The sequence below is a fragment of the Ranitomeya variabilis genome, chromosome 5 (assembly GCF_051348905.1).
Source record: "Ranitomeya variabilis isolate aRanVar5 chromosome 5, aRanVar5.hap1, whole genome shotgun sequence".
NCBI lineage: Eukaryota > Metazoa > Chordata > Amphibia > Anura > Dendrobatidae > Ranitomeya > Ranitomeya variabilis.
This window is the reverse complement of record NC_135236.1, coordinates 383,461,899-383,489,023: the sequence shown is the minus strand read 5'-3', so window position 1 is coordinate 383,489,023 and position 27,125 is coordinate 383,461,899. Positions and strand designations below refer to the sequence as shown.

Genomic DNA, 27,125 nt, shown 5'->3' with positions numbered 1-27,125 from the left:
CAATGTACCGTATATACTCGAGTATAAGCCAAGATTTTCAGCCCAAATTTTTAGGCTGAAAGTGCCCCTCTCGGCTTATACTCGAGTCATGATCGGTGGTGGGGTTGGCGGGTGAGGACTGTCATATACTCACCTAGTTCCGGCGTTCCTGTCGCTCCCCCTGCCCGTCCCACGGTCTCCGGGTGCCGCAGCTCTTCCCCTGAGCGGTCACGTGGGACCGCTCATTAGAGAAATTAATATGGACTCCACTCTCATAGGGGTGGAGCCGCCTATTCATTTCTCTAATGAAGCGGGAACGGTGACCGCTGATAGAGGAAAAGGCTGCGGCACCGAAGACCAGCTGTCCGGGGGAAGGAACGGGACGCCGGGAGCAGGTAAGTATGTCATATTTACCTTCCCTCGTTCCACACGCCGGGCGCCACGCCATCTTCCCGGCGTCTCTCCGCACTGACTGTGCAGGTCAGAGGGCGCGATGACGCATATAGTGTGCGCGCCGCCCTCTGCCTGATCAGTCAGTGCAGAGAGACGCCGGGACGGGACGCTGAGGAGCTGCAAGCAAGAGAGGTGAGTATGTGTTTTTTTTTTTTTTATTGCAGCAGCAGCAATGGCACAGATTTATGTGGAGTATCTATGGGGCAACGGTGCAGAGCACTATATGGCACAGCTATGGGGCAACGGTGCAGAGCACTATATATATATATGGCACAGCTATGGGGCAACGGTGCAGAGCACTATATGGCACAGCTATGGGGCAACGGTGCAGAGCATTATATATATGGCACAGCTATGGGGCAACGGTGCAGAGCATTATATATATGGCACAGCTATGGGGCAATGGTGCAGAGCATTATATATATGGCACAGCTATGGGGCAATGGTGCAGAGCATTATATATATGGCACAGCTATGGGGCAACGGTGCAGAGCACTATATATATGGCACAGCTATGGGGCAACGGTGCAGAGCACTATATATATGGCACAGCTATGGGGCAACGGTGCAGAGCACTATATATATGGCACAGCTATGGGGCAACGGTGCAGAGCACTATATATATGGCACAGCTATGGGGCAACGGTGCAGAGCACTATATATATGGCACAGCTATGGGGCAACGGTGCAGAGCACTATATATATGGCACAGCTATGGGGCAACGGTGCAGAGCACTATATATATGGCACAGCTATGGGGCAACGGTGCAGAGCATTATATATATGGCACAGCTATGGGGCAACGGTGCAGAGCATTATATATATGGCACAGCTATGGGGCAACGGTGCAGAGCATTGTATATATAGCACAGCTATGAGGCAACGGTGCAGAGCATTATATATATGGCACAGCTATGGGGCAACGGTGCAGAGCATTGTATATATGGCACAGCTTTATGTGGAGCATCTATGGGGCCATAATAAACGGTGCAGAGCATTATATGTGGCACAGCTTTATATGGAGCATCTATGGGGCCATAATGAACGGTATGGAGTATCTATTTTTAATTTTGAAATTCACCGGTACCTGCTGCATTTTCCACCCTAGGCTTATACTCGAGTCAATAAGTTTTCCCAGTTTTTTGTGGCAAAATTAGGGGGGTCGGCTTATACTCGGGTCGGCTTATACTCGAGTATATACGGTAAGTCACAATGCAACAAAAGTTGCTTGGGAAGGTGATCTGTCCAGTGGTTGAGTTTACTGGTGCCTTGCAATCTCCAATAGTCAAGAGCTGGCTCAAAAACAGTCCAGCAGAAACATCGCCTGTCATGTAGACCCTCATGTTTGTGTTCAGTGACATTTTCTTTACTTTTCTCCAAAGGTACGATGCTTTGAGACAGGCATTGAGTTCGTCTGCAGGGGTTGATCTTGGAATAACAGGTAGTGTTTGGCAGAAGTCACCTGCCGAAACAACAACTACTCCTCCCATTATATATTTGTTGCTATGCAGGTCTTGCAGCAGTCTGTCCACTGCTTCCAGAGGCCTTTTGCGTGACATGGTGCATTCATCCCAAATGATGGCACTGCATTTTTGAAGCAATTTGGCCAGTCCTGATCCCTTGGCAATATTACATACAGGGCTGTCATTATGAGACAGGTTAAGTGGTAGTTTGAATATCGAATGTGCTGTCCTGCCACCTTTTAAAAGCGTAGCTACAATTCCAGAAGATGCCACTGCAAGTGCAATCTTTTTTTGTTGTCGAAATTTTGCCAGGAGCACGTTAATTACAAATGTCTTTGCTGTTCCACCTGGAGCATCAAGGAAGACAATCCCACCTTTGTTGGTTTCACTGAAACATAAAATGTAGTTATAGGCGTCCCTTTGATCTGGTACCAATATTGGCTCGTTCTGAGACACAAATGCTGTCAGTTCATCAATATTGAAGTTTGTTTCTATGAAAATCTCCTCACACATTTGGATACCTTCAGGATTTCTTATTGGAGCAGGCAAACCAAGCAACTGTAAGGCTTTTCCTGACATTGCTATGCACTGATCTGAGTTGCTGAGGATTTTCCCTTCTAATCTGCATGAGGATGTCCTCACTGAGATCAGTTTTGTACTTTGTCCAAATCTCAAGAGGATTTGAAATGCTACAGGTTGTTAGAATAATAGCAAAGAGGTGTCTTAGTCGCTTTGGGGTTTGTGTGGCTGCTGCTTCACTGAGGGTCATGTCCCAGTGTCCATCATTTTCCAGAAGTCCTTTTCTTTGGCAAGCTTCCTTGAATGTTTCACACACATGGCCTCCGACGGTCTTCAGGTCAGAAAATGATGTAGGGCCTTTGACATCATGAAGTAACATGCGCAGGTAGAAGCACTCTGCATTTTACAGATGAACAGTGTAGACGCGACCAAGAGTATCAGTTGCTTTCACCCCTGGATAGCCTTCAATATCAAGCCCCCGTTTCCTCCGTTCCAGTGTTTTTCTGAAGGCATTCCAAGTGTAGTACTTTGGTAAATCACAGTAGAGAATTGTTTTTGCAAAAGGGTCTTGTTGACACAGCTCAAAAAATGCCAAGAGGGTGGTCTTAGGGGGTGTTAGGAGCTGCTGCTTCAAGTTTGCTGGGTTAAAGTAAATTCTCTGTCCATTTTCCAAGTGCACACTCAGATGCACAACTGGTGGGTAGCGCTCATGAATGGAGAATCCTAGTATTCTCCAAACAGCTTCATTGCTGCTTATGTACCTGCCCATCTGGAATGCCTCCACTTCATCAATAATAGGTCCATTTTTCTGGAGTTCAAAAACTGCTTGATCACTTCCTTTGTGGACATATTTGCAGATATACTTGATTGATTTCACAGAGTGGCAAGATTCGACATTTATGTGGGCCTGGAAGATTTTTGAGAGCAAAGGGTTGTAAGGCACTACCCACCTCAATTTCTATCTCTTGGAGTGATGATCCAACATGCATTTTGAGCTTTGCTGTGAAACCACCATCCCCTGGCTTTCTTTTTCAGTAGACTAGATATCCATCTTGTCCTGTTTGGGTTTCTTGGACCAGGGATCGTGGGTAATGCTTTGAACACCTGCCATCAATCATACAAGGAGAATTTTTGTTGATACTCCCACACGGACCATGGATCATGTTTTTTGTGATTGTGTCAAACAGCAATGGGTCAATCTGAAGGTCTGGCAATTCGGCACTGATGATATTGTCTATTTTGGTAGGCTGTATTTTTTGCTTTTTTTTCCTTTTCTTATGAGGCATTATTGTGGTATAAATAGTCTGTATTGGGCCCACCTACAACAGATGAGGGTGTACAAAGGTCAGCTATCGAGGAGCGGGGTCGCCATTCTTGTTTATCTAGCGTGCCAACCTCCGCGACTAAGGTAGGTGACATTATTAAGGAAAATTGTCGTCCCTAAAATTGATTTGGTTGGATCACTTATCCTGGGACATCTTCACACTGCAGTAAGAGGTTTCTGTACTGTATTTTAATTGTATTTTGTTGTGTCGCTTTGTATGTTGTCACTATTTAGGTAATTTCAATGGATATATTAAAATGTATTTTTAGGGGAACTTAAATATGTTTGATACCCTAAAATAAGATTGTTATTCATAAAATTGTAATCTCTTCTACTTTGCTCTGTCAACTGTGGGGCACTGCCGATTGATAGCCAGCTTTTCGCTACCTAACTGCAGGTAGAGAGATACCACTCAGCATGATGTCTGCGGTCACCCACCATTACAGAGCAGAACTGAAGAGTTTTTCTGTTGAGGAGAAGTGAAATGAAACAGGTAAATTGCTGTCTCAGCTGCCAGAGATTGTCCCTGTGCAAAAGAGGCAGGTAGGTAGTAATTACCTGCCTGTTAGTTCTTAGCCCTCTACACAAAAAAATAAAGTTCACAGATAACCCGCTTAACAGCCCCATTCATAGCTGTCATGCAGCCAAGTCTTTGTTATCCTCATTATATCATAATTCTCTTCCAACAATATTCAATCTAATTCCTCAATTTTGTTAGTATACATGCACTTTACGTATCTCTATTCATATTCTCTGTATTTACTTCTCTAACCCTTCCTTCCATGCCACTGCCACCCCACTTTCGTAACTTATATCCAGGAGACTCTGGTACAGTAATTGCCTCCCAACCCTCTTTCTCTAGTTTAAACACTCCTCCAACCTTCTAGACGTTTTTTTTTTGCCCAGCGCAGCTGCGCTCTACACTTTGAGGTGTGGCTCTTCCTAAGCAAAAATCCTCTAGTCAACAAAGAAGGTGGCCTAGTTATATAGGAACCAGAAATCCTCCTTCCTGTACCAATTCCTGAGCTGCTTATTAAGCTCCCTAATTTCCCACTGCCTCTATGGTGTGGCACGTGATACAAGTAGCATTTAGGAGAATGCATCCTTTGAGGTACTTGAGCTTATGGACTAAATCCCTGAAATCATTTTTAAGGACCCTTTATCTACCTCTATCTTCATCATTGGGGCCAATGTGCCTCCACGACCGCTGGGTCCTCAGCAGCCCCTCCCAGTAATCTGACAATCCAATCTGTGATGTGCTGAATTTGCAGGCCAAGAAGACAACACACTGTTAAACAATCTGGGTATTTGTGATGGATTGCCCTGTTTGCTCTCCTAATAATAATTGAATACCTCACTACAAGTACTTGTCTGACCTGCCCTGCCTTCTTATTCAACTCCTTACTGGAGCAGACAGTTATCCCCTGGCTTTCAGAGAACATGTTTTGCTGCAGCAGTGCTACCCCTCTACTGACACCCTCCTCATGTGCCAACTTAGCAAACATGTTGGGGTGTGCCAGATCAGGACTAGCTTCCCTGACACTTTTCCCTCTACCCTTCCTTCTGTCACTCAACTAGCTACCTCATTGTCCTGCAGCTCCACCTTACCATCCTTTCCAACATCAAGCCCAGTGAACGCCTACTCAATGAGCAGCAAACTCCTTTCCATATTGTCAATGCATCTCAGCATGTATATCAGTATGCACCATCTAATGGCTGTTCAAAGATAGCATATATGCAACAATATGTACACTGGATGGCATTGGTATGGTAAATCATAGAGCCCTGTTTTTCTAATAGAGATGGAACAGATAAACAAGAATATGTACTAATAAAATCAGTGACTAAATACACGTCACTCTCTTCTAAACTACTTAAATCCAAAGTCACTGAATCTCTAGTCACACAGTTGAGATAAAAAGATACTCACTTGCTTTTCCAGTCCCTTTCCAAGATGTTTTCTTTTCCTTGGCTGCAATACAACCTGCATTTCACTGCTCTGTTTGGAAAGCATGGCAAGCCTCCTAAAGCTGCTATTTAAAACTACTTAATTGGGTACTTACACCTCTAATTAATTACCTATGCAACACCCTAAAAACTCATAACTCTAGTAAAATTCATTGATATCTTATAATATATCTATTTAGCACAATGTGATTAGCCATTTAGATATAGTTACAATAAAGAAGCATGTAAGGTACAACACTGCAGTGACCTGAACAGAAAAAAAAGTATATTTAAAGTGTTAGGTAGATATGCGCCCAACAATGCACACAGGTATTTGGAACAAAACACTCGCAAGCTCGATCACTCGCTTTTTCAGATGCTTTCTTGACCTAACGGCAATACCACCTGCAACTCACTGTTCTGCTGAAACACTTGTTCATTGATCGGTTCATGTAAACATGACAGTAATCACCTAATGAAAGATCAAAACACTTATTCAATGTGTGATTGTATTATTCATGTCAGCATAAAAGTCATTGTCATCGGCAGCACATCAACCTATGAAAACAGGAGATGTGCCTCTGAAAACAATGATACTGAACAAAAAGATCATATTATCAATAATTCTGTGTGCATACAATTTTGGTCGGCCTGCATGACAAGGTTGTTTAACGAACTCAAATTCAAATAAGCCTGCATTTACTCGATCATCATCATTAGTCCGTTTTCACAAAGGAGTGCTTGTGAGTGCTTTCAGACGCTATTATCAGGGTTATCAGTGGAAACAATGTGGCAAAAGATGGTGATTGTTTGCATTCAGTGTGTGTATAAATATGGAGCAAGTACAAAACAGTACAGGAAGGTTATAAGAACAAATCATACTGGAAGACTAAAGGAATACGCAATAGATAGCTGTTGACCAAACAATGGTTTGGCTAATCATTCCACCGACAGCTATCTCTCCTGACTCCTCCATACACATGAGCCTTGCTCTGCCAAGCAGTCCCGTATTCTCTACAAGGGAGCCATTGCCAGACTCTTCTGACCGGTGGATTATTTTACCAAAACAAAATGATCAGCTGTCTGGAATCAGATATGCTAGATTCATGTCAGGATGATCCCACACACATTAGATTGTCACCCAAGCTCGATCATATTGGCAGTTTTGGCAGATGTATTCTAATGTGCATGGATGCCTCAAGGAAGAACTGTATGAAAACCACATAGTAAACTGGAATAAAAATATATATTAAAAAAAGTAAAATGAAAACCACAAAAAAAAAACACTTAGAAGAAAACAAGATGACAATGGGCTACAAAGAAGCAATCATGGAGTGTGGTTGATAAAATTAAAGTGGTGTTCAGTTATAAATATTACAAACACTGATCAAGAACAATAAACTGTACTTGCTTAAAATTTTTTTTAACCCACTCATTTATAATATGTGACTACGTGAAAAATAAAAGGGAAGATGCAATTATCTCAAAACTCAAAGAATAGTGCACCAATATTTTGAACACCTTTACCATAAAAAATAAGAAAAACATATGACCTATCAACACCTTGAGCCCAAACATTAAAGTGATCTAACCTGAGATCCCTAATGATAAATAGGCATAAATAGGATGTTTTAACATAGTGGTCCCCTCTCAAGAAGTTGACAAGAGAAAAGAGGTGGTGAACCTGCTATGCAATTTTTGATATTTATAGAAAATATTTTTGTGATGATGAATTCATTTGTAAGGATGACAATGAATCATGTGTATAGCCAGAATATTAAAGTGTTGCTTCAGGAAAGGTAAATCAAGTAGTATGGTCAGCAAACTGTCCGAATATCAAATTTTGGAAAATTTAAGGTGGAAATGTAAGAAATTGGTTCATTATATAGCTAAATCTTGCAAAGTTGGTCTATCATATTTTCCTTGAGAAAGCAATAACTGACTAGATGAAGTATATTGTTTATTAGAGAAGTCCATGCCTCACAGAGTTCAAACCATCATAAAAGCCTGAGGAAGCGAAACAAGTTACTAACTAGAATGATTTTATTTCAATATCATACATTTTTTCTCAAAAGTAAAAGTTCTATGCCTACTCGTATTATATGTTAATTAAGTCTATCCAGTCAATGAGGTGGAGATGCTGAAGAGTAAAGTCAAGTTGTCCATACTTTTTATTTGATACATAGAACGTCATCACAAGCCTTGTTCTTAGAGACATCAATAAAGCCATATAAAGTGGCAACAAAGAGTTGACAGCTTGACTTAACCCTTGACTTTATATATTTCATTAGCATAAGGTTCAAAGTGAAAAATTACAAAATGAAGGAGCTAATGATGACACTTTTGGAGATTTCATGATGGGAACTATCAAGTAGCAGTAGTCACAAACTTTCTGAGAGGTTCCCCATAAACTCTTTCTATTCATACACAAAATATTTTTATTGGGTCAGCATAGCATTACTTAATAGAGGAATGGTATGTTATCAATTAAATCTGAATTGGTTGTTGCTCTTTAGCTATTATGTTGGCCATAGGCATTAGATTGCCGTCAGGTGAACGATGCTTCAGCCGACACTCCCATACACAGAAGCGCTCGCTTGCCCAAAGGCTCATGTGTTCTCTATGGGTGAGCCACCGACTCCGGCTGACATGTTGGCAGGTGGCTTATATCATTGAGAGCAATGTCATCGGCAATTTGAAATCAAACATGTGCGATCAACATCTCTCCTGACCATCATTTAGCCGCCACTTTCAAACACATTAGACTGACAGCCGAACCTGTAGATAAAAGTGGGTTCAGTTGACTTTAATGTAATGTAAATGGGAGCGCTTATTGTATAATATATAAACATCTGAATGTAGTTGAGACTACAACGTATTTGACAAGTGATCTGTAAGTAATAAAACAATAAACCCAGCAGTAGCAATAGAATGTGGTGTGGAAATATATTAAATAAAGAAATCTACGGCCTGCCTAATCTATCTATATACATGGATACTTGGTTACTAAACAAACAATAAAAAAGGCACTAGAAACCAAAAAATGCTAGAGATTTGGAGCACTGTAATTGTAATGTACATTATCAAGTTTTAATATTTTTGATATTCGGCTTCTAAACATTATCTACTGGAAAAAAACAACCCTTTTAAGTTCCCAACCTGCAGCGATATGCACACAATTATGGTGTCATTTAATGGAAATTATTTCTGAAACTGATACATAGTTAACAAGCAACCATGATAATTGAGTTATGAATATTTGCAGAAAACCGTGGTTCCTAGATTTGCTTTTAATCAGACAGAATTTGTATGATGATTTCTCAAAAACAGCACAAACACAAAGTACCTGTAAAGCTCATTGATTCCTAACAGATACAGAACCCACCTATTTGCCATAGGAGACTTGAAAACATTTACGTGCCCAATATAATTGCCGACCATTGCAGATGTCAGATTTTAAATTAAATTATCTGCAAGTCTATGGCCAGCTGAGGCACCTTTCAACGCCAATTTGGGATACTAGCTTTACAACTGATGTAAGTATTTAAAATAAACTAATTATATTCTGATTATGTGTGTTATACACAGAGCCTGACAGAGTTTGGAAAATTGGATTATTATAAGTCAGCAAATAATAAAGCAACTTCTGAAAGGCATGATTTTCCACTAACAGCCACAAAATATATTCTTACATAAAGTTAATTATATAGTACTGAGCAGATCAGTAAACTGGACGTGCGATGCATTTTATAAATCAGCATTAAATGTATTTCATTCTAAACTGCTGTACTTTTCCAGTAAATAAAGAATGTGAAAACCATCAAAGTATACCATATATTTTATGATTGCCCTAATACTTTATCTCTGAATTATTTGACAACTTAAAAATTTCACAACGTAATCAAGTATTGACAGTATTAGTAAATTGCTAATGGTTGTACAACCCCCCTCCAAATAGAAGAAATAGAATGATGAAAATAATTGAATGAAAAGCATTTTTTAAAGCAATTATATCCATATTATATCTTTCCTGAAAGTGAAGTTCAAAGTTAAGCAATTTTATAATCTAACAGTGAAGAAGTGAAAAAAGTCCACTATCCACTATGAGGTCAGAATTCTTGCTATTCATTCTTATCATTTGCATTTTAACATTTATTTTAAAATATGGTACATTAGCTAAATAAAAGAATGTGTGGGTTGAAAAAGCACACTAACAAATACCAGTTCTTGCAAATCTAACAAATGACTTGAAAAATTACAAAGTCATGTTAGGTCACCAGCATTTCACTGGCTGTCTTATTACACAGTGTTATTTCCAATGACAGCAAAGAAGCAGCAGGTAGACTTCGAAAAAAAAAAAAAACAGGAGGAGAGCGTAAGCAAAAAATGAATAAAAATCAGTATGCAGTGTACACTGTGGAAGCATATCATTATAGACAAGTCTTAAAATGGAGATTACATCATCTCTTCCCAGATGTTCCCTATTAGCTAAGAAAGTTTAGAAAGGCACCTTAAAAGTCAAAAACATTGCCTTACAAGTTCACCTAAAAGAAGAATTTCTGAGTGTGGGGTCCTATGTATATTTTACTGTTTATACTCTATTATCTTATTTTTTTAATACCAGTTGATTAAACAATTAAGCTATTCATATTTTTTTTATTAAGCTTGTGAAGTCAGAATATTCGATATAAAGGATGTACGAAGTCTTCAACATCAATCAATGAATTAGTGATAGTCATAGCTTGATAAGCTATATCAGTCAAGGAAATCAAGTTATCAATATAGTGGCATTTACATGAAAAGCCAAAAACAATGCATCTCTATCTCTTCTTTTTGCCAGGCCTAAACCACATTTTAAAAATCAGAACACATTTATCCCTGATTTGAAACCGGAAACTATCTTTAAAATGTCTCAAACGTATATTACCGTCCAATAGGCATGCTTGAGAGAGAGTGCATATGATGATGATGCAGGGGAAAATTGGTAACAGTTCATGTTGGGTCGTAAATTTGAAAAGGATTCATAATTTTTTGATAATATGTGTATGACTGGTAAAAGTAATTTGACCCTTTCGGTATATAGAGCAATTCTGTTAACCAGTAGTATTCCATAGGATAACATCTGCTGATCAATAACCGCTCCATTGTACGACAAGATGTGATATCTTTATTTCACTAGCAATGGAAAAATTAGACAGCATTATATTTAGGCAGCTAGAAGAGAGGATTATAGCACTATCTGATTAAGACAAAATAATCATTAAAATGCTGAGCTCTCCTGCATATTCCAGATTTAATGTTATTGAGCCAGATAAATCATACTGCTCGGCTGGTATACATGCCAAAAGAAAGTAGAAGCTTAAAGGGACAAGTAATATGCATGTTCTCAAGGTGTAAAAAATATAGAAAATATTTTAATTAAAAAAACAACATATGTCAGAAACCTTGACGCATAATAAGTATTTCCAACACACACACCTGAGCAAAAGATGAATAGGATTACAACTGAACATTTTATGACCATAAGCTAGAAATTAGAGATACAGCTGCCATGAACCCAAATTAACTAATGTGTTACCAGACAGAGCAGATGAAGAAAAAAATCTCCCTACATAACAAAATATACCCTTTACTAATTATACTACTATATCATAGAAAGAAACAGTTAAAAAAACAGAACTAAAGACTTACCACCATGAAGTAGTTGCTTCAGGTGTGACAAACAGCAAGATGACAGGAGCAACAAACCAGATGTCCAGGAACAAGGTGCTCATATTAAAAATCCCTCACTGCATATCAATATTAGCACAGAAAATCCCATTAGAGACAAAAAGAAAAAAAGGTTAAGAAGGTTACTATTTCAGGGTTAAACATATGAAATAGGTCTGGTAATGTATCTGAAGCCTACAGTTCTTTGTCAGGCTCTGATCAACTCCTGTAATATGAAATTAAAAACTACGGTAAAAAAAATGACTTGGAACATTCTCAAATGACTTCAGCTCCGTCTCGGAATTAAATGGTTAGTGGGGAAGAGAGCGAGAGGTAAGCTTATTTCATCTCTCCTGAGCAGTGGAAGGACCGTTCTGGAGCTGATGGACGTTGCCTGCAGAATGGGTGGGTGTATTACACTGATGGATAGAATGATGTCAAAAGACAAGAGAGGTTAGAGAAGGGAGGGCTGCAAAGAACACCTTTGATTGACAATAAAACCCTGAAGTCACCTCTCAGCAACCTGAAACCCAAACAGGATCCGGTCAAACAAAAGTGTATGAAAATACTATATTAATATGATCCATGTGTCCCCCTGCTTTAAACTGTAGCCCAGAAAGCTGACAATGTATCTCTAAGCTGTGTTTTCACTGTTTCACATTCCTCCTTGTGTCAAAGTCACAGAAAAATAGAGAAACAACTTGTGAAACCATATTGTAATTAAGGTGCCCTCCTTTTATGCTGCAAATGTGTCTGCAGAGCCAAGTACCGACTAATTAAATTCAAGATCGTTGGTAACATTGCTAGGACTTTCAGATCATTTTCTTGTGCTGTGCATTCGCCACACTCTTAGATATTCATCATGGACACAAATTAATGCAGAGTACTCTAGCTAACATAAGAAGAAAATGTATTCCGCCATTTAACATGAAATGCTTCAAAACATACATAAGCTATAGCACTAAGATCTATTAGTAAACAGGTCCAAAACTAAAAATTATGTGTTTAACGGTAATGTCCTACAAAACTCAACAAAAGAAAGACAAAGAAAAATAAATGACTTACGTGAACACGGGTCAAAAGGAATGTTTCTTCCAAGGTCGAAAACATAAGATAATAGGTGTTACAGAAAAATGTGATAACTTGAGACATGAAACACTGGCCTAAATATCTTTATGATGTAAACATATATTTGGTGACTTCCAAGCTGTATATGGTTTTCTGACAAGTAAAGCTCCAGATTCATTATGCGTTCTATCCAAGATCTTCAATGGGACATACAGTGTATTGCGCATGGTATATACAATTGGAAATGCACTTAAAGATATTGTGATGATTATATAATTCTAGGTATTTAGAACTTTATTTTCTTCTGCACCCCAATTTTTTTTACTTATTACTCTAAATTTAAGGGATATTCCCATCATCAAAATGGGTACAATTGGAAAGAAAATTATACAAAGAACTGTTTATTAAACACAAGATTTGTATGAAGGCTCACCAAATCCATAGTCCACCTAGAGGATCTTGGCTTAGTGTGTACGGATGCCAATGCTCCAGCACACCGTCCACTTCATAAATATAGAGAAAAAGAGCAGCAAATCCAAGAAATAAAGTAACAAAATCTTCTTTATTGCATAACAACAATAGATTAAAAAAAACCTTTGCAAAGGAAAAGATTCACATGATAGCCATGAAAACGGATGCGTTTCCGAAGTAATAATAATGCTTGTACTCATAGTCTAAATCTAGGAGTCATGGGAGAGTATGTAAAATCAAAAAGGACCAATCACATGTGAGGACTTATTAAACAATTATTTCAAGCTGTGGTATATATCTGAATGAATATAATAAATTGAGTGATGCATGTTATTGCAATTATACAAATAGTAATGCTTGTGTTTTAATGTCGTTACCTATATGGAGATAACGCAACAAAGACGTACATGAAAAAAAAAATATATATTTTGATACTTTATTCCTTGCATATGCTGTTAATTTTCTCCATACTATTAATATACCCCTTCCTAATGAAATTAGTATTTTTTAATGGTTTACCATTTCATGCTTATATTACCAGCCACCACTGCTGTCTAGAAGTGGTGGTTGAATATGTGCAGTGTTTAGAATTACAAGCTCTTTACTTTTGAGCTTGTAAGCACTGCACTGATGCTGGCTGGGATATCTGCTAATCCTGGGTCGAAGTGCGCTCCCGGAAAAGAAAAATAGGGCAATCCCACAATATGGAAAGCATGTGAAACCAGAACACATGAGCTGCGCGCACGGTGAACAAGCCCGTAGAGACATGTTCACACCACCAAGAGACTTGAAAACACAAAAAAGCACAGAAAACCAAAAACACTCTGTTGCAAAAAAAACACAGTAGACAGCAAGTGCTGGTAAAAAGATGGAAAAAACAGGGTATTTGGTTGATACGTTTTTTGCAAAAAATGTATATTAAGCCGCTCTACCAAACGTCAAGCTATACCCATATCAGAGCAGTCCTAGCTAATGTATGTAATCCCTATCTGATGTATTTAAAACCTGGTCATATGTACAATACCTGTATGAGCAGGATTCAGAAAAGGAATGTCCATGTGGACACGCTGGACAGAACGGCTCCTGTGCGCACAGCTCAAAAAAAGAGGGGTGGAGGCCTCCCCAGTCTTGTGGACACAAGAAAACAATTATGTGAAACCAGAACACATGAGCTGCGCGCATGGTGAACAAGCCCGTAGAGACATGTTCACACCACCAAGAGACTTGAAAACACAAAAAAGCACAGTAAAACCAAAAACACAGTAGACAGCAAGTGCTGGTAAAAAGATGGAAAAAACAGGGTATTTGGTTGAGCCGGTCTGTCCAGCGTGTCCACATGGACATTCCTTTTCTGAATCCTGCTCATACAGGTATTGTACATATGACCAGGTTTTAAATACATCAGATAGGGATTACATACATTAGCTAGGACTGCTCTGATATGGGTATACCTTGACGTTTGGTAGAGCGGCTTAATATACATTTTTTGCAAAAAACGTATCAACCAAATACCCTGTTTTTTCCATCTTTTTACCAGCACTTGCTGTCTACTGTGATTTTTTTGCAACAGAGTGTTTTTGGTTTTACTGTGCTTTTTTGTGTTTTCAAGTCTCTTGGTGGTGTGAACATGTTTCTACGGGCTTGTTCACCGTGCGCGCAGCTCATGTGTTCTGGTTTCACATCATTGTTTTCTTGTGTCCACAAGACTGAGGAGGCCTCCACCCCTCTTTTTTTGAGCTGTGCGCACAGGAGCCGTTCTGTCCAGCGTGTCCACATGGACATTCCTTTTCTGAATCCTGCTCATACAGGTATTGTACATATGACCAGGTTTTAAATACATCAGATAGGGATTACATACATTAGCTAGGACTGCTCTGATATGGGTATACCTTGACGTTTGGTAGAGCGGCTTAATATACATTTTTTGCAAAAAACGTATCAACCAAATACCCTGTTTTTTCCATCTTTTTACCAGCACTTGCTGTCTACTGTGATTTTTTTTGCAACAGAGTGTTTTTGGTTTTACTGTGCTTTTTTGTGTTTTCAAGTCTCTTGGTGGTGTGAACATGTTTCTACGGGCTTGTTCACCGTGCGCGCAGCTCATGTGTTCTGGTTTCACATCATTGTTTTCTTGTGTCCACAAGACTGAGGAGGCCTCCACCCCTCTTTTTTTGAGCTGTGCGCACAGGAGCCGTTCTGTCCAGCGTGTCCACATGGACATTCCTTTTCTGAATCCTGCTCATACAGGTATTGTACATATGACCAGGTTTTAAATACATCAGATAGGAATTACATACATTAGCTAGGACTGCTCTGATATGGGTATACCTTGACGTTTGGTAGAGTGGCTTAATATACATTTTTTGCAAAAAACGTATCAACCAAATACCCTGTTTTTTCCATCTTTTTACCAGCACTTGCTGTCTACTGTGATTTTTTTGCAACAGAGTGTTTTTGGTTTTACTGTGCTTTTTTGTGTTTTCAAATATGGAAAGCATATAGAATAGTTTAGATTGAAGTTTTACCTTACGATCCGTATTGAATTTAATCTTTCTAGTATTGGTACATACATTTATTTATAAGGCACATATGGTTTATTTCAACTTTTGCAGAGACAGAATTTGACCATGTATTGGATCCCTGAAAGGATTCATAAATACATTAAACATGTTTGTATTTACTCTATAATATAGGATTCATCGAAGCTGTGAGGTGATGCTGCACTTACACTCACAAGAGCATCTGACTTTCTAGAAATGCTTTTTTGTGTGCACTAGGTTCAAGAACTGAAATTTCTACATTAGATTTCACATGGAATTTACGAAAATTGTAAAGTGTGCAGAGTCTTTTAGTAGGTTTATATGAGAGATTATTTTAGAATCTCATTTGTTCCTATAGCGTGCAACAGCAATATAAAATTTCCTTTGCTCTGCTTTTCTAACTTCCTGTTAACTTCTTACCCCAATACTTGACATATATGCTTTTTTTTAAGATATTAATGTAGTGTCATAATAATAAATAACCTTATGATAGGATTTATGATACAGGTGATTTTGCTTTTTCATAGACACATTGTAGTACAAAACACTGTTTAGAACACTAACACAAATAAGTAGAAAAACAGAAAAAATGTATACAAAGATCCATAAAGATAACTAAGTACACCCAAGACTGAACCCATTGACCATTAAATATTAATGGATAATTAATAATCAGTCATGTTAATCCAACTCATATTTATCATGGTTGGAGAGATGAAATTCATGGCCTGGTCTACTTTCAATCCACCATTGAACACATAAACCTACAATTATTATGTAAATAATAGCGTACTGGTTTCATAAAGTTTAAGGCAGCAATTTTTACATACATAATGCAGCATAGGCAATTATAGAGGCTTTTGTGAGTTCGAAGTTTGTACCTGTTTTAGTTGATGTTCCACTTATGGGTTTACCATCTTGATTCATTTTTCCCAACTGATATGGTTTTGCTAATGCAGATTACATCTTCCATGATACCGCTGGGGAAGGATGGATCTTATCACATTACTCTAGCTCTTAATGATAGATGTATGACACTGCCTTAAAGAAAGAGTCTTTTGTTCCCATAGCTACTAGTCACAGGTCAGCTGAATACTGCCTCTTCTATGCACAACACAGGAAAGACAGAGGGATCTTAATGAGTTAAATGCATGGTTTAAGTCTTGATGTAGAGCAGAATTTTGGTACCTAAAGTACTAATCTGACTTTTCACAATCTGAATACAATCTGTATTCTCTAGATAAATTGCACCTGAATGGAAGGGGGTCAGCTGTGTTGGGGGAAGAGTATTCTAGTAGGGGTGAAGGAATATTTCAACTAAGGATGAAGGGAGCAGGACAATAAAGAACATAAAAAAGTAGATATTGAAAAAAAGACAGGATTCAGACTATATTGGAGGGTGGAAATGTGCACTATGGGGGAGAGGAGAGGACTTGGTCTAAAGATTGAGACATTCATGTGTACATGAAGACAAATCTGCTCACAACATTTCATCAAAGAGCATTCCTGAAAGTGAATGTTGAGAACTGAATCAATACTTAAAGTGAATGTTCACAAATACAAATAGTCTAGAAAGAAAAATGGGAGAGCTTTAGTGCTTGGTAATGGAGTGATACTGTTGCACCAGTGTCTTTGCCTTCTGCCTCCCACCCCCGGCAGAACCACCGGCTTACTCACCACCGCAGCACCCGTCCCACTCTGTCTCCTCCTTCCAGGTCGGCAGATCCCCGGGCACTGTGCTTAGGGTGTGTACGCTTTCCCTCTTAAAGGGATCACATGCATTTCCCTAAAGTGTCTCCAGCCAATAGCTGGTGGACACTTACTATTTCAGGCACCTCCCCTAGCATGGAGGTGCTTGAGCAAAGTTTTTTGCATGTTCTAACACGTTTGCTAGTTCTCAGGTCCCAGTATTCGTATCCAGTATACCAGTCTTGCTCTACAGTCATGCCCGACTGCCTATCAGCTGTGCCCGCCTGCAGTTGCATACCAGGATATCAGTTGTCTGCCAATCCCAGCTTGTGTGTCAGCTGTGCCTGTCTGGACTTGCCCAGTCCGCCATCCCTGCTTCCAGTCCCATAAGGTTCAGCTGCCATCCACCTGAGGTCAGTGTTGGTGTAGCACATGAACGCACTTCCATCGCCAACTGCCGTGTATCCAAGGTCGGACTTGATGAGGCTCCTAGTTACGTCCCTCCAGGCTTTCCTTGGGCCATGGCACAGTGGTTCCACAACCCAGCCAATTACAGACACATTGATGTAGTTAATAATGTTCAATAATTATTGGACTCTGCACATTATTGGATTGTAAATCTTCCTGGTTTTGCGCTCCTGTGGCAAGACAGGTAAAATAGGGAAAATAAGACGAGTATGTATGTATAGTTAGAATTATAGACAGGGTGCCATTAAATAGGAGAGGTGGTGACAGAGAACAAGTGTTGAAGAAAAGGGAATTGATGTGGATCTACAAATTAAATACACTTAGACCCTCAGGATTGAATGTAGATTTTAAAATGCACGCAATTGTATAAAGAATAGTTTTTCATTCCATTATAATGTTGTTGAAGGCTCTGATATATTGTTTTTATATTTTTGAACTAATCTGTTAGGATTAGTGTTGAGCATTCCGATACTGCAAGTATCGGGTATCGGCCGATACTTGCTGTATCGGAATTCCGATACCGAGATCCGATATTTTTGTGATATCGGGTATCGGTATCGAAACAACATTAATGTAAAAATGTGTAAAAGAGAGAATTAAAATAAAAAATATTGCTATACTCACCTCTCCGACGCAGCCTGCACCTTACCGAGGGAAGCGGCAGCGTTCTTTGTTTAAAATTCGCGCTTTTCTTTCCTTTACGTGAGTCCCGGCTTGTGATTGGTTGCGTGCCGCCCATGTGACCGGGACGCAACCAATCACAGCAAGCCGTGACGTAATTTCAGGTCCTTCAGGATTTTAAAATTACGTTCCGGCGTTGTGATTGGTTGCGTCGCAGTCACATGGGCGACGCAACCAATCACAGCAAGCCGTGACGTAATTTCAGGTCCTTAAGGATTTTAAAATTACGTCCCGGCTTTGTGATTGGTTGCGTCGCAGTCACATGGGAGACGCAACCAATCACAAGCCGTGACGTCACGGGAGGCTGGACACGCGCGCATTTTAAAATGGGCGCGTGTCCAGCCTCCCGTGACGTCCCGGCTTGTGATTGGTTGCGCCGCGATCAACCAATCACAAGCTGGGAGGCTGGACACGCGCGCATTTTAAAATGCGCGCGTGTCCAGCCTCCCGGCTTGTGATTGGTTGACCGCGGCGCAACCAATCACAAGCCGGGACGTCACGGGAGGCTGGACACGCGCCCATTTTAAAATGCGCGCGTGTCCAGCCTCCCGTGACGTCACGGCTTGTGATTGGTTAATGGCGGCCATGTTGCCGGGACGCGGACCAATCACAGCAAGCCGTGACGTAATTTCGTCACGGCTTGCTGTGATTGGTCCGCGTCCCGGCAACATGGCGCCGTGACCAATCATAAGCCGGGACGTCACTGGAGGCTGGACACGCGCGCTTTTTAAAAAGCGCGCGTGTCCAGCCTCCCGTGACGTCACGGCTTGTGATTGGTTAATGGCGGCCATGTTGCCGGGACGCGGACCAATCACAGCAAGCCGTGACGTAATTTCGTCACGGCTTGCTGTGATTGGTCCGCGTCCCGGCAACATGGCCGCCCTGACCAATCACAAGCCGGGACTTCACGTAACCAAGTAAAAGCGCGAATTTTAAACAAACAACGCTGCCGGTTCCCTCGCTGAGGTCCAGGCTGCGTCGGACAGGTGAGTATAGCGATATTTTTTATTTTAATTCTTTCTTTTACACATTTATATGGATCCCAGGGCCTGAAGGAGAGTTTCCTCTCCTTCAGACCCTGGGAACCATCAGGAATACCGTCCGATACTTGAGTCCCATTGACTTGTATTGGTATCGGGTATCGGTATCGGATTGGATCCGATACTTTGCCGGTATCAGCCGATACTTTCCGATACCGATACTTTCAAGTATCGGACGGTATCGCTCAACACTAGTTAGGATGTGTTCCTAATTTTATGTATGTGTTTTTACCTAGGTCATTCTGCTGCCTATGATTGGCTATAAGATTCTGCCCTAGGAGATATGCGAAGATGGGGAGATATCAAGCGCTCTGCTGAAAAATGCTAAAAAAGTTAAAAAATAGGTATTTTTGTTAAAACCTACGAGCCATGGTTATGAAGTTAAGAGGCTAATGTATTAATAAAATATAATATTATGTATTAATAATTTCTGGTATCATTATATTAAGCTATCAGTTTTTCAAATGGAATAATGACATGCCTGGGTGTGTAGATATGGTATAAATGGTAGCCGGGACTATATGGCTGACGCTATACAGGGGTCATAAGGTGAGGCAATTTTGCCAGGAATGGCGTAATGCACCCTATTGACACTGTGTGACCACTGGAGGGGGTCTGTAATAAGGTCTGCTCTGGTGGTCAAGGCGAGATGAAGCATAAAAAAAGTCCGTGTGGCATATATGGAGCTTGAATGAGTTATTCCGTTTGAAATAATATTTTCTTTATAGTAATATAATAATAGACTAATTGGCGGTATAAACGCATATATATGTGCAAATTCCGCTGTTTGTAGCTTTATATTGTGGTAATATATAAAAAATTAGGAAGTTCCACAACCAAGATGGCGATAATGAATTGATGTGTAGTTGTCACACACAACATGGCGCTTTTAGACTCTACAGCGCATGCGCCGGATGCAAAATACCGCCCTTTGCATCCGATTGGCCTTTAGCCGTTCACATGGCCGTGATGTATGAGGAAATACTGGGACATGCGCAGTGTGTAAGGTAGAACGCTGATGTCCCCCATTACCAGCATGTCTCCTCGTGGGTAAGCAGAAGTGACTGCGGATAAGAACAACAAATCACTGAATATTAATATGAACACCTAAGCACAGTAGCACTTTATATAATAATGTATGTTAACCCCTTCCCGACCTTTGACGCATACGCTGCGTCATGAAAGTCTGTGCCTTCCCGACCTATGACGCAGCGTATGCGTCATGGAGGGATCGCGTCCCTGCAGATCGGGTGAAGGGGTTAACTCCCATTTTACCCGATCTGCAGAGACAGGGGGAGTGGTGCTTCAGCCCAGGGGGGGTGGCTTCACCCCCCCGTGGCTACGATCGCTCTAATTGGCTGTTGAAAGTGAAACTGCCAATCAGAGCGATTTGTAATATTTCACCTAAAAAACTGGTGAAATATTACAATCCAGCCATGGCCGATGCTGCATGTTATGACCCCAATGGCGAGGGTCTCAGAGGAACGTGGAAGTCTGCAGAATACAAAAATCCAGCTCATAGGGCAGTGGTAACTGGGTTGACCATATATCTACTCCTAACGCCAACACTAGAAGTAGCCGGGGATCATTCCTACGTTGATTCTAGATGACACGCGCCAGCCGGAGAATCTAGCTACCCCTAGTAGAGGAAAACAAAGACCTCTCTTGCCTCCAGAGAAGGGGACCCCAAAGCTGGATAGAAGCCCCCCACAAATAATGATGGTGAGGTAAGAGGAAATGACAAACACAGAAATGAACCAGGTTTAGCACAGAGAGGCCCGCTTACTGATAGCAGAATAAAGAAAGGTAACTTATATGGTCAACAAAAACCCTATCAAAATCCACACTGGAAATTCAAGAACCCCCGAACCGTCTAACGGTCCGGGGGGAGAACACCAGCCCCTAGAGCTTCCAGCAAAGGTCAGGATATAGATTTGGAACAAGCTGGACAAAAATACAAAACCAAAACAAATAGCAAAAAGCAAAAGGCAGACTTAGCTGATATAACTGGAACCAGGATCAGTAGACAAGAGCACAGCAGACTAGCTCTGATAACTACGTTGCCAGGCATTGAACTGAAGGTCCAGGGAGCTTATATAGCAACACCCCTAACTAACGACCCAGGTGCGGATAAAAGGAATGACAGAAAAACCAGAGTCAAAAAACTAGTAACCACTAGAGGGAGCAAAAAGCAAATTCACAACAGTACCCCCCCCTTAGTGAGGGGTCACCGAACCCTCACCACGACCACCAGGGCGATCAGGATGAGCGGCATGAAAGGCACGAACTAAATCGGCCGCATGAACATCAGAGGCGACCACCCAGGAATTATCCTCCTGACCATAGCCCTTCCACTTGACCAGGTACTGAAGCCTCCGCCTGGAGAGGCGAGAATCCAAGATCTTCTCCACCACGTACTCCAACTCGCCCTCAACCAACACCGGAGCAGGAGGCTCAGCAGAAGGAACTACAGGCACAATGTACCGCCGCAACAAGGACCTATGAAATACATTGTGAATAGCAAACGACACAGGAAGATCCAGACGAAAAGATACAGGATTAAGGATTTCCAATATCTTGTAAGGCCCAATAAAACGAGGTTTAAATTTGGGAGAGGAGACCTTCATAGGAACAAAGCGGGAAGAAAGCCACACCAAATCCCCAACGCGTAGTCGGGGACCCACACCGCGGCGGCGGTTGGCAAAGCGCTGAGCCTTCTCCTGTGACAACTTCAAGTTGTCCACCACATGATTCCAGATCCGCTGCAACCTATCCACCACAGAATCCACCCCAGGACAGTCAGAAGGCTCCACATGACCCGAAGAAAAGCGAGGATGGAAACCAGAGTTGCAGAAAAAAGGTGAAACCAAGGTGGCGGAACTAGCCCGATTATTAAGGGCAAACTCAGCCAACGGCAAGAATGTCACCCAATCGTCCTGATCAGCAGAGACAAAACACCTCAAATAAGCCTCCAAAGTCTGATTGGTTCGCTCCGTCTGTCCATTAGTCTGAGGATGGAAAGCAGACGAAAACGACAAATCAATGCCCATCCTACTACAAAAGGATCGCCAGAACCTGGAAACGAACTGGGATCCTCTGTCTGACACAATATTCTCAGGGATGCCGTGCAAACGAACCACGTTCTGGAAAAACACAGGAACCAGATCGGAAGAGGAAGGCAGCTTAGGCAAAGGAACCAAATGGACCATCTTGGAGAAGCGATCACATATCACCCAGATAACGGACATGCCCTGAGATAGCGGAAGATCAGAAATGAAATCCATGGAGATATGTGTCCAAGGTCTCTTCGGGACAGGCAAGGGCAAGAGCAAACCGCTGGCACGAGAACAGCAAGGCTTAGCTCGAGCACAAGTCCCACAGGACTGCACAAATGACCGCACATCCCTTGACAAGGAAGGCCACCAAAAGGACCTGGCCACCAGATCTCTGGTGCCAAAAATTCCCGGGTGACCTGCCAACACCGAGGAATGAACCTCGGAAATGACTCTGCTGGTCCACTTATCCGGGACAAACAGTCTGTCAGGTGGACAAGACTCAGGCCTATCAGCCTGAAATCTCTGCAACACACGTCGCAGATCCGGAGAAATAGCTGACAAGATAACTCCATCTTTAAGAATACCAACAGGATCAGCGACTCCAGGAGCATCAGGCACAAAGCTCCTAGAAAGAGCATCGGCCTTCACATTCTTTGAACCTGGTAAATACGAGACAACAAAATCAAAGCGGGAGAAAAACAATGACCAGCGGGCCTGTCTCGGATTAAGGCGTTTAGCAGACTCGAGATACATCAGATTTTTGTGATCAGTCAAGACCACCACACGATGCTTAGCACCCTCGAGCCAATGACGCCACTCCTCAAATGCCCATTTCATGGCCAACAACTCCCGATTGCCCACATCATAATTTCGCTCGGCAGGCGAAAACTTCCTAGAGAAAAAGGCACAAGGTTTCATAACAGAGCAACCAGGGCCTCTCTGCGACAAAACGGCCCCTGCCCCAATCTCCGAAGCATCCACCTCAACCTGAAAGGGAAGTGAGACGTCAGGCTGGCACAAAACAGGCGCCGAAGTAAACCGGCGTTTCAACTCCTGGAAAGCCTCCACGGCAGCAGGAGCCCAGTTAGCTACATCGGAGCCCTTCTTGGTCATATCCGTCAAAGGTTTCACAATGCTAGAAAAATTAGCGATAAAACGACGGTAGAAGTTAGTGAAGCCCAAGAACTTCTGAAGACTCTTAACTGACGAGGGCTGAGTCCAATCAAGAATAGCTCGGACCTTGACTGGGTCCATCTCCACAGCAGAAGGGGAAAAAATGAACCCCAAAAAGGGAACCTTCTGTACACCAAAGAGACACTTTGAGCCCTTGACAAACAAAGAATTTTCACGCAAAATTTCAAAGACCAACCTGACCTGCTCCACATGCGAATCCCAATCATCAGAAAAAAACAAAATATCATCCAGATAAACAATCAAAAATTTATCCAGATACTTCCGGAAAATGTCATGCATAAAGGACTGAAAAACTGAAGGCGCATTGGAGAGCCCAAAAGGCATCACCAAGTACTCAAAATGACCTTCGGGCGTATTGAATGCGGTTTTCCATTCATCACCTTGCTTAATGCGCACAAGGTTGTACGCACCACGAAGGTCTATCTTGGTGAACCACTTGGCACCCTTAATCCGGGCAAACAAGTCAGACAACAGCGGTAAAGGATACTGAAATTTGACAGTGATCTTATTTAAAAGCCGATAATCAATACAAGGTCTCAAAGATCCGTCCTTTTTTGCCACAAAAAAGAATCCCGCACCAAGAGGGGAAGAAGACGGACGAATATGTCCTTTTTCCAGAGACTCCTTGATATATGAACGCATAGCGGTATGTTCAGGTACCGACAGATTAAACAGTCTTCCCTTAGGAAATTTACTGCCTGGGATCAAATCTATAGCACAGTCACAGTCCCTATGAGGAGGCAGTGCACTGGACTCAGACTCACTGAAGACATCCTGATAATCAGACAAATACTCCGGAACTTCCGAAGGCGTAGAAGAAGCAATAGACACAGGCAGGGAATCCTCATGAATACCACGACAGCCCCAACTTGAGACTGACATAGCCTTCCAGTCCAGGACTGGATTATGGGTCTGTAACCATGGCAGCCCTAAAACGACCAAATCATGCATTTTATGTAAAACCAGGAAACGTATCACCTCGCGGTGTTCAGGAGTCATGCACATGGTAACCTGAGTCCAATACTGCGGTTTATTTGCTGCCAATGGTGTAGCATCAATACCCCTAAGAGGAATAGGATTTTCTAATGGTTCAAGAGTAAAACCACAGCGCTTAGCAAATGAGAGATCCATGAGACTCAGGGCAGCACCTGAATCTACAAACGCCATGACAGGATAAGATGACAGTGAGCAAATCAAAGTTACAGACAGAATAAATTTAGGTTGCAAATTACCAACGGTGACAGGACTAACAACCTTAGCTATACGTTTAGAGCATGCTGAGATAACATGTGTAGAATCACCACAGTAGTAGCACAAGCCATTCCGGCGTCTATGAATTTTCCGCTCATTTCTAGTCAGGATTCTATCACATTGCATTAAATCAGGTGTCTGTTCAGACAACACCATGAGGGAATTTGCGGTTTTTCTATCACATTGCACCGAATTAGGTGTCTGTTCAGACAACACCATGAGGGAATTTGCGGTTTTGCGCTCCCGCAACCGCCGGTCAATTTGAATAGCCAGTGCCATAGTATCATTCAGACCTGTGGGAATGGGAAAACCCACCATAACATTCTTAATGGCTTCAGAAAGGCCATTTCTAAAATTAGCGGCCAGTGCACACTCGTTCCAATGTGTCAGCACGGACCATTTCCGAAATTTTTGGCAATACACTTCAGCCTCGTCCTGCCCCTGAGACATAGACAGCAAGGCCTTTTCTGCCTGAATCTCAAGATTGGGTTCCTCATAAAGTAAACCGAGCGCCAGAAAAAACGCATCAAGATCAGCCAATGCCGGATCTCCTGGCGCCAGCGAAAAAGCCCAATCCTGAGGGTCGCCCCGTAAGAACGAAATAACAATTTCTACTTGCTGAGCAGAATCTCCTGATGAACAGGGTCTCAGGGACAAAAACAATTTACAATTATTCACGAAATTCCTAAACTTAAACCTGTCTCCGGAAAACAGTTCAGGAATCGGTATTTTAGGTTCTGACCTAGGATTTCTGATAACATAGTCTTGTATGCCCTGCACACGAGTAGCCAGCTGGTCCACACTTGTAATCAAGGTCTGGACATTCATGTCTGCAGCAAGCATAGCCACTCTGAGGTAAAGGGGAAGGAGAAAAAAAAAAACTCAGAATCTTCTTTCTTATAATCCCTCTTCTGCAATGCATTAAACATTTAATACTGGCCTGGCAAACTGTTATGACCCCAATGGCGAGGGTCTCAGAGGAACGTGGAAGTCTGCAGAATACAAAAATCCAGCTCATAGGGCAGTGGTAACTGGGTTGACCATATATCTACTCCTAACGCCAACACTAGAAGTAGCCGGGGATCATTCCTACGTTGATTCTAGATGACACGCGCCAGCCGGAGAATCTAGCTACCCCTAGTAGAGGAAAACAAAGACCTCTCTTGCCTCCAGAGAAGGGGACCCCAAAGCTGGATAGAAGCCCCCCACAAATAATGATGGTGAGGTAAGAGGAAATGACAAACACAGAAATGAACCAGGTTTAGCACAGAGAGGCCCGCTTACTGATAGCAGAATAAAGAAAGGTAACTTATATGGTCAACAAAAACCCTATCAAAATCCACACTGGAAATTCAAGAACCCCCGAACCGTCTAACGGTCCGGGGGGAGAACACCAGCCCCTAGAGCTTCCAGCAAAGGTCAGGATATAGATTTGGAACAAGCTGGACAAAAATACAAAACCAAAACAAATAGCAAAAAGCAAAAGGCAGACTTAGCTGATATAACTGGAACCAGGATCAGTAGACAAGAGCACAGCAGACTAGCTCTGATAACTACGTTGCCAGGCATTGAACTGAAGGTCCAGGGAGCTTATATAGCAACACCCCTAACTAACGACCCAGGTGCGGATAAAAGGAATGACAGAAAAACCAGAGTCAAAAAACTAGTAACCACTAGAGGGAGCAAAAAGCAAATTCACAACAGCTGCAATAACATCGGCCATGGCTGGAAAACCTATTATGCCCCCCCCCACACCCACCGATCGCCCCCCCAGTGCTCCGTTATGGGGTCCTGTCCCCTCCATCCGCCTGCCGGCTCCCCCGTCCTCCTGCCCGCTCCCTTCTTGTTTGAATAAACCCCCCCTGTGGTCCGATCACCCCCCCTGTGCTCCAATCCACCCCCCCACCACCCCTTCATACTTACCGATCCTCCCGGTGTCCGTACGTCTCCTCGCTGGGCGCCGCCATCTTGGAAAATGGCGGGCGCATGCTCAGTGCGCCCGCCGAATCTGCAAGCCGGCAGATTCCTTACAGGTACATTTTGATCGCTGTGGTAGGTTCTATCACAGCGATCAAAATAAAAAAAATAATAAATACCCCCCCACCCTTTATCACCCCCATAGGTAGGGAGAATAATAAAATAAAGAAAATATATATATATATTTTTTTTTTCGTTTTCCACTAGGGTTAGGGTTAGAACTAGGGTTAGGGTTAGAACTAGGGGTAGGGTTAGGGGTAGGGTTAGGGTTACGGGTAGGGGTAGGGTTAGGGTTA

The 27,125-nt window shown here is 41.9% G+C and overlaps 1 protein-coding gene across 1 annotated transcript in view; it reads right to left on the bottom strand.

Moving 5' to 3' along the window:
- WNT2 (Wnt family member 2) overlaps nt 1-11,765 on the bottom strand; it is a 157,785-nt gene extending 146,020 nt beyond the window's left edge. The window contains exon 1 of the mRNA XM_077265008.1: nt 11,377-11,765. Coding sequence (XP_077121123.1) covers nt 11,377-11,459 — 83 coding nt within the window. The 5' untranslated portion in view covers nt 11,460-11,765. The remainder of the gene's footprint in view (nt 1-11,376) is intronic.
- Between the last annotated feature and the right edge of the window lie 15,360 nt (nt 11,766-27,125).